This window comes from Dryobates pubescens, chromosome 4 (genome assembly GCF_014839835.1).
Source record: "Dryobates pubescens isolate bDryPub1 chromosome 4, bDryPub1.pri, whole genome shotgun sequence".
NCBI lineage: Eukaryota > Metazoa > Chordata > Aves > Piciformes > Picidae > Dryobates > Dryobates pubescens.
Genome location: NC_071615.1, coordinates 17,813,164 through 17,821,455, shown reverse-complemented (window position 1 = coordinate 17,821,455; position 8,292 = coordinate 17,813,164). Strand labels below are relative to the sequence as shown.

The 8,292-nt window shown below is 65.4% G+C and overlaps 1 protein-coding gene across 2 annotated transcripts in view; it reads right to left on the bottom strand.

Annotated features, from left to right (window-relative positions):
• Positions 1-497: 497 nt before the first annotated feature.
• Positions 498-8,292, bottom strand: part of CAPN15 (calpain 15) — a 60,015-nt gene continuing 52,220 nt past the window's right edge. The window contains exons 7-12 of one of the 2 annotated variants that reach the window (XM_054180716.1): positions 7,254-7,406; positions 6,032-6,193; positions 3,903-4,132; positions 2,514-2,674; positions 2,041-2,219; positions 498-712 (exon numbers count right to left, since the gene is read on the bottom strand). In XM_054180716.1, the coding sequence (XP_054036691.1) occupies positions 535-712; positions 2,041-2,219; positions 2,514-2,674; positions 3,903-4,132; positions 6,032-6,193; positions 7,254-7,406 (1,063 nt within the window). In that variant the 3' untranslated portion in view covers positions 498-534. Of the gene's footprint in view, positions 713-2,033; positions 2,220-2,513; positions 2,675-3,902; positions 4,133-6,031; positions 6,194-7,253; positions 7,407-8,292 lie in introns of both variants that reach the window. The other variant, XM_054180717.1, reaches the window with a different exon arrangement.

Genomic DNA, 8,292 nt, shown 5'->3' with positions numbered 1-8,292 from the left:
CCGTGGCACAGGGCACATTGCTCAGGCTCTGCCCTGTGGCACAGGGCACAGTGCTCAGGCTCTGCCCCGTGGCACAGGGCACAGCACTGGGCACACAGCTCAGGCTCTGCCCCGTGGCACAGGGCACAGCACTGGGCACACAGCTCAGGCTCTGCCCCGTGGCACAGGGCACAGCACTGGGCACACAGCTCAGGCACTGCCCCGTGGCACAGGGCACACTGCTCAGGCTCTGCCCTGTGGCACAGAGCACAGTGCTGGGCACACTGCTCAGGCTCTGCCCCGTGGCACAGGGCACAGTGCTGGGCACACTGCTCAGGCTCTGCCCCGTGGCACAGGGCACAGTGCTGGGCACACTGCTCAGGCTCTGCCCTGTGGCTCAGGGCACACTGCTCAGGCTCTGCCCCGTGGCACAGGGCACAGTGCTGGGCACACTACTCAGGCTCTGCCCCGCGGCTCAGTGCCCACGGCTCGGGGTGGGGAGCCCAGGCCGGTGAGGGTCGGGGGGCAGCGCAGGGGGCAGGGGTGGGCACTTGGTCATAGGGGCCGGGGGCCGTGCAGCCCTGCCACCTCGGGCGTCAGCAGCGGGTTGTGGGTGCCCTTGGTGGACATCCAGTCATTGAGGAAGGCCTGGGTGGCCTTGCGGTGTGCCAGGCGGTGCGTGATGGAGAAGCCGGCGTTGCCCTCCAGCTGCGAGAGGATCACCAACACCTGCCTGCAAAGAGAGCCAGGGGCTCAGCACCACCCACTGCTTCTGCCCAGCACCACCCACCGCTTCTGCCCAGCACCACCAGCCCCTGCCCAGCACCACCAGCCCCTGCCCACAGCCCACCCACTGCCCACCCTGCCAGCAATGCGCCCAAGTGGCAAAGGCGGCCAACAGCATCCTGCTCTGGTGGAGCAGTGGTGCCTGGTCTGGAGCACCAGGGCCAGTCCTGGGCTCCCCAGTACAGGAGGGACAGGGAACTGTGGGCAGTGGTCCAGAAAAGGGCTACAAAGATACTGAGGGGCCTGGAGCAGCTCTGGGAGCAGCAAAGGCTGAGAGCCCTGGGGCTGAGAGCCTGCAGAAGAGCAGCCCCAGAGGGCAGCTGAGCAATGCTCAGCAAGAGCTAAAGGAGCTGTGGGGGGCAAGAGGCTGGGGCCAGGCTCTGCTGAGTGCTGCCCAGGGCCAGCACAAGGGGCAAGGGGCAGCAAGTGTCAGGCAGGAGGTTGGAGCTGAGCAGGAGGAGAAAGTTGTTTGGGGTGAGGCTGCTGGAGGCCTGGAGCAGGCTGCCCAGAGAGGTTGTGGAGTCTCCTGGGGTGGAGTCTTTCAAAACCTGCCTGGATGTGTTCCTGTGCCCTGCCCTGGCTGCTCCTGCTCTGGCAGGGGCTTGGACTGGATGATCTCCAGAGCTCCCTTCCAATCCCTAATGTTCTGTGAGTCTGTAATAATGTGGTCAGCAAGATCAGGGCAGTGATTGTGTGCACTGGGCACTGGGGAGACCACACCTTCACTACTGGGGTCAGCTCTGGGCCCCTCACTCCAAGAAGGACATTGAGGAGCTGGAGCAGGGCCAGAGAAGGGCAAGAGAGCTGGGGAAGGGTCTGGGGAAGAGGGCTGGGGAGGGGCAGCTGAGGGAGCTGGGGGGGGTTGAGGCTGGAGCAGAGGAGGCTGAGGGAGACCTCCTTGCTCTCTGCAGCTCCCTGAGAGGAGGCTGCAGCCAGCTGGGGCTTGGGCTCTGCTCCCTAGGCTCAGGGGACAGAAGGAGAGGCAATGGCCTGAAACTGTGCCAGGGGAGGGTTAGGTTGGAGAGGAGGCAAAATGTCTTTGGTGGCAGAGTGGTCAGGGCCTGGCAGAGGCTGCCCAGGGAGGTGGTGGAGTCCCCATGCCTGGAGGGGTTCCGGAATGGTGTGGCCATGGCTCTTGGGGCCAGAGTTTGGTGCCCACGGCGGGGTTGGGTTGATGTTGGCATGGCTGCTCTACAATTCCCTGGCAGACTCAGGCCCTGGCTCATGCCAGGCCTGCTGCCAGCCCCCAGCCTTCCAGCCCTGCCTACCCCAGACCTGTGCAGGGGGGGGACGCTGTCCTGCGTCTTGAGGCTGCCGCGCGTGGACACCACGTTGAAGCTGTCGGTGCAGTCGCACTGGACGTGCAGGTAGGACTTGGGGTGCCGGTTCTCCACCACCACGATCAGCCCTGCCCAGCCGTGGGTCAGGTAGTAGCAGGTCATCCCCTCACGGCCCTGGGGCAAACAGCAAGTCAGGGCAACCCCAGGCTCCGCAGCTCAGCCCCCGGACCGGCACCCTCCACCTGCGGCCAAAGGCTGCCCATCCACTGGGACACCCCCCAAGGCTGCCCCACGGAGGGGAGGAGGTTGGCATCCATAGGGTAGGAGGGGCAGCCATAGCTGGCACAGCCCTTGCAGGGTGAAGAGGGCACAGCAGTGGCAGGGTCCAGGCTCCTGCTGCCGGCATCACCTCCCTCCCCAGCCCGGCCGCAGGGAGGGCAGCCCCCGGCCCGCGCCCCCCGCACCCACCTCGTGGCGCTCGCCCTTGTTCTCGGTCAGCAGGATGATGGCGTCCGCCAGCGTGGTGGGCTGGGCCTCCACCTGCTCCACCATCACCAGCCGGGAGCTGTAGATGGCCAGGATGTAGCTGGAAGAGTCGCTGGCTGGTCGGCTGCTGGTGGGGCTGGAGGCTGCGGAGACAGGCAGGGGCAGGAGGGGGAGGCAGGGGCAGGAGGGGGAGGCAGGGGCAGGAGGGTGAGGCAGGGGCAGGAGGGGGAGGCAGGGGCAGGAGGGTGATGAAGGGGAAGGAGGGTGATGAAGGGGAAGGAGGGTGATGAAGGGGAAGGAGGGTGATGAAGGGGAAGGAGGGTGATGAAGGGGAAGGAGGGTGAGGCAGGGGCAGGAGGGTGAGGCAGGGGCAGGAGGGTGATGAAGGGGAAGGAGGGTGAGGCAGGGGCAGGAGGGTGATGAAGGGGAAGGAGGGTGAGGCAGGGGCAGGAGGGTGAGGCAGGGGCAGGAGGGTGATGAAGGGGAAGGAGGGTGAGGCAGGGGCAGGAAGGTGATGAAGGGGAAAGAGGGTGAGGCAGGGGCAGGAGGGTGAGGCAGGGGCAGGAGGGTGAGGAAGGGGAAGGACGGTGAGGCAGGGGCAGGATCAGGGAGGGGCAGGCGGGGCAGGCAGGGGCAGGATTAGGCAGAGGCAGGGGCAGGCAGGGGCGGTGCAGGCAGGGGCGGTGCAGGCAGGGGCAAGATCAGGCAGGGGCAGAAGGGACAGGATCAGGCAGGGGCAGGATCGGCAGGAAGGGCAGGCAGGGGCAGGATCAGGCAGGGGCAGGAGGGGCAGGATCAGGCAGGGGCAGGATCGGCAGGAAGGGCAGGCAGGGGCAGGATCAGGCAGGGGCAGGAGGGGCAGGATCAGGCAGGGGCAAGAGGGGCAGAATCAGGCAGGGGCAGGATCAGGCAGGGGCAGGATCAGGCAGGGGCAGGAGGGGCAGGATCAGGCAGGGGCAGGAGGGGCAGGATCAGGCAGGGGCAGGATCGGCAGGAAGGGCAGGCAGGGGCAGGATCAGGCAGGGGCAGGAGGGGCAGGATCAGGCAGGGGCAGGATCGGCAGGAAGGGCAGGCAGGGGCAGGATCAGGCAGGGGCAGGAGGGGCAGGATCAGGCAGGGGCAAGAGGGACAGAATCAGGCAGGGGCAGGATCAGGCAGGGGCAGGAGGGGCAGGATCAGGCAGGGGCAGGAGGGGCAGGATCAGGCAGGGGCAGGCAGCCCACCCTAAGCCTACGCTCCCCAGGAGCACTCACACACCCCGGGAGCAGCCACACCTGCAGCCAACCTCCACCCACAGCAAGGTCCCCGTGGGGAGCACCAAGGACTTTGTCACCCCTGCCCCCCCGAAGGCTGCCCCAGCTTGGCCCTTACCCTGGGTGCTGGCAGGGCCTGGCAGGGCAGTGCTCCAGTGGTTGAAGGCACAGCAGACCACGGCGTACTCGCCGGGCTCCAGCATCACGTCGCAGTTGACGAACTTCTTGACGGCTCTCTTGCTGTGAGCCATCAGCCGGCCCAGGCTCAGCTTGTTCCCGCTGCTGAAGGTGGCTCTGAACACCATGATGCAGAGGTCCAGCAGGTGGCTGTCCACCGTGTCTGACCGCCTGTGCCAGGAGGGGCAAGGGTCACACACCCCAGAGTGCCAGCGGGGAGAGGCTGGAAGGGAGCTCTGGAGCTCCCCCAGCCCAAGCCCTGCTCCAGCAGGGCACCCACAGCACCCTGCCCAGCAGCACAGTGCCCAGGGGGGGTTGGAAGCTCTCCACACCAGGACACTCCACAACCTCTCTGGGCAGCCTGCTCCAGGCCTCCAGCAGCCTCACCCCAAACAACTTTCTCCTCCTGCTCAGCTCCAACCTCCTGCCTGACACTTGCTGCCCCTTGCCCCTTGTGCTGGCCCTGGGCAGCACTCAGCAGAGCCTGGCCCCAGCCTCTTGCCCCCCACAGCTCCTTTAGCTCTTGCTGAGCATTGCTCAGCTGCCCTCTGGGGCTGCTCTTCTGCAGGCTCTCAGCCCCAGGGCTCTCAGCCTTTGCTGCTCCCAGAGCTGCTCCAGGCCCCTCAGCAGCTCTGCAGCCTTCCCTGGACCCCCTCCAGCACTTCTCTGTCCCTCCTGAACTGGGGAGCCCAGGACTGGACCCAGGGCTCCAGATGTGGTCTCCCTAAGGCAGACAAAAGGGGCAGGAGAACCTCCCTTGCCCTGCTGGCCACACTCTTCCCCATGCCCCCCAGAACACCTTTGGCTTTGTCCCCAAGGGCACATTTCTGGCTCCTGGGGAACTTGTCCCCAGCACTCCCAGGTCCTTCTCCATGGAGCTGCTTCCCAGCAGGTCCTCCCTCACCTGTCCTGCTGCAGGAGGTTGTTCCTCCCCAGGGGCAGGACCCTACACCTGCCCTGCTTGAACCTCATATGAGTTTCCCCTTTGCCCAGCTCAGCCTGGCCACGTCTCTCTGAATGGCAACATAGCCTGGCAAGGCATCAGCCACCCCTCCCAGCTGGGTACCATCAAAGCCATCCAAGCACCACCCCACAGAGCAAGTGGAGGCCATGGTCAGGGTGGCAGGTCCAGAAGAAGAGCCCTGCACTGCCCCAGGGATGCTGCCCCAGCAGCCAGCGTGCCCTAAGGGCTGGGCTGTTGGCAGGAGCAGGCCCTGAGGACTGGAGCAGTGATGGGTGCCCACAGCTGAGCTGTGTTACCCTGCAGGTTGGCACAGGGTGAGAGGGCCCTGTGCTTGTAGAAACATAGAGTGGGCAGGGGTGGAAGGGAGCTCAAGGCTCAGCCAGTTCCAATCCCCTGCCATGGCCAGGGACACCTCACACTGCAGCAGGTTGCTCACAGCCACCTCCAGCCTGGCTGCAAACACCTCCAGGCAGGAGGCTTCCACCACCTCCCTGGGCAACCTGTGCCAGGCTCTCACCACCCTCCTGGCCAACAACTTCTTCCTCACAGCCAATCTCAATCTCCCCACTTCTACTTTTGCTCCATCCCCCCCAGGCCTATCCCTCCCTGACACCCTCCAAAGTCCCTCCCCAGCTTTCTTGGAGCCCCCTGCAGATCCTGGAAGGCCACAGGGAGGTCTCCTGGGAGCCTTCTCCTCTCCAGCCTGTACAACCCCAACTCTCTCAGGCTGTGCTCACAGCAGAGCAGCTCCAGCCCTCTGCTCCTCCTCCTGGCCCTGCTCTGGACACCTTCCAGCCCTTCCAGACCCTTCCTGGCCCCGAGGCTCCACACCTGGCCCCAGAGCTGCAGCTGTGGTCTCAGCAGAGTGGAGCAGAGGGGCAAAATCCCCTCCCTGGCCCTGCTGGCCACACTTCTCTTGCTGCAGCCCAGGCTCTGCTTGGCTCTCTGGGCTGCAAGTGCTCCCTGCTGGCTCCTGCTGAGCTTCTCCTCCCCCAGCACCCCCAAGGCCTTTGCTTCAGGGCTGCTCTCCAGCCCAGCCTCTATCGGTGCTTGGGATTCTGGTCTGTCCTGGCTGCAGGTCAGTGCCCCTGTGCTGCCCAGCTCACCTGCTGCCCTCCTGGAAGAGGGCAAACTCCAGCGCTGCCCGCTCCAGCACGGTGAGGGAGGTGACGGTCACCGGCCCGTTGGCCTTGTTGGGGAACATGCCCTGCACCCGCACCTCGTGCCAGTCCGAGTGCAGCTTGCAGATGTCCACCGAGTCGAAGTACCTGTGGGCAGCCACGCAGGGGTCAGCCTGCACCACCCCCCTGGAGCCCAGCCACCGTCCCAGCACTGCCAGGCTGCCCCTCAACCCTGCCCCTCGGCGCCACTCCTTCGTCTCCAGCCAGCGCCCAGGGGCTGATGTGGTGCTGCAGGAGGGGCTGAGGGACTCTGCTGTGCAGCAGCTGCAGCTCTCCCCTGCAGCACTGACACAAACCAGCTCCTGAGTTGTCACTGCTCTCCTGGCAGGACTGGCACAAGGAGCTGTTGGGAAGCCACCCTCTGCCTGGCCAGGACATAGAGCAAGAGCCAGGCTGCAGCCTTCTGCTGTGCTGGAAGGAGCAGGAGCTGAGCTCAGCTGCTCTGACGCTTCCACACCACTGGCTGGGGTGGAAATGCCCTTGAAGGTCATCCAGGCCAAACATTTTCTGACTGGTTGGGGCTGAGCCCTGGCCCTCAGCACCACAGCTCTGCCTCTGGGAAACACCTCCAGGGATGGGGATTCAAACACCTCCCTGGGCAGCCTGGGCCAGGGCTTGAGAACCCTTCCAGTCAAAAAGCTTCTTCTAATGTCCAACTTGAACCTGCCCTGGGGAAACTTGAGGCCATTGCCTCTTGTCCTGTCCCTTGATCCTAGGGAGCAGAGCCCAAGCCCCAGCTGGCTGCAGCCTCCTCTCAGGGAGCTGCAGAGAGCAAGGAGGTCTCCCTCAGCTTCCTCTTCTCCAGCCTCAACCCCCCCAGCTCCCTCAGCTGCTCCTCCCCAGCCCTCTTCTCCAGACCCTTCCCCAGCTCTCTTGCCCTTCCCTGGCCCTGCTCCAGCTCCTCAAGGTCCTTCTGGCAGTGAGGGACACAGAACTGAACTCGGGACTCACACTGTGGCCTCAGCAGTACCGAGGAAGCTGGAATCAGCCCCAGTGGGGTCCTCTGCTCTGCCCTTTGGCCCGGCACACGCCGCAGCTCACACAGCTGGGGGGCAGCAGGCACCAACAGCACAGCTACACCTCCCTGAGGATGCCCAGGTCCCCCCAGGCCCCCTGCCCCACAGCCACACGCTGGGCAGCAGCATACTTGATGAAATCGCTGTACTCCATCCAGAAGACTCCCTCGCTGCTGCCGTGGGGCATCAGGTCGTGGCGCAGCGGCGCCGGCCAGTGCGGCCACTCGTCAGACCAGCTGCCGTTCCAGGAGAAGCGGCCCCAGGGGTTGCGCAGCCGCAGCAGCCTGCGGGAGGGGAGAGCAGCCTGAGAGAGAGCCCGGGGCGAGCGGGGGAGGAAAAGGAGCAGGGGGAGAAGCCAGAGAGAGCAGGCTCAGAGCCCGGGGGGAGCGGGGGAGAGGAAAAGGAGCAGGGGGAGAGGAAAAGGAACAGGGGGAGAAGCCGGGGAGAGCAGACTCCGAGCCCGGGAGGAATGGGGTGAGAGCCCAGGGGGAGAGCGGGGAGAGGAAAAGGAGCACGGGGAGAAGCCAGAGAGAGCAGGCTCAGATCCCGGGAGGAGCAGGGTGAGAAGAGCCCAGGTGGAGAGGGGTGAGGAGAGCCCGGGGGGAGAGGGGTGAGAGGAAAAGGAACAGGGTGAGAGCCCGGGGGGAGCAGGGGGAGAGGAAAAGGAGCAGGGTGAGAGCCCAGAGGGTGAGGACAAGGAGCAGGGTGAGAGGAAAAGGAACAGGGGGAGAGGAAAAGGAGCAGAGGGAGAAGCTGGAGAGAGCAGGCTCAGATCCCGGGAGGAGCAGGGTGAGAAGAGCCCGGGGGGAGAGGGGTGAGGAGAGCCCAGGGGGAGCGGGGTGAGGAGAGCCCGGGGGGAGCGGGGTGAGAGGAAAAGGAGCAGGGTGAGAGCCCAGGGGGAGCAGGGGGAGAGGAAAAGGAGCAGGGGGAGAGGAAAAGGAGCAGGGGGAGAGGAAAAGGAGCGGAGTGAGAGGAAAAGGAACAGGGGGAGAGGAAAAGGAGCAGAGGGAGAAGCCGGAGAGAGCAGGCTCAGATCCCGGGGGGAGAGGGGTGAGAAGAGCCCGGGGGGAGCGGGGTAAGGGGAAAAGGAGCAGGGTGAGAGCCCAAGGGGAGCAGGGGGAGAGGAAAAGGAGCAGGGGGAGAGGAAAAGGAGCAGGGGGAGAAGGCAGG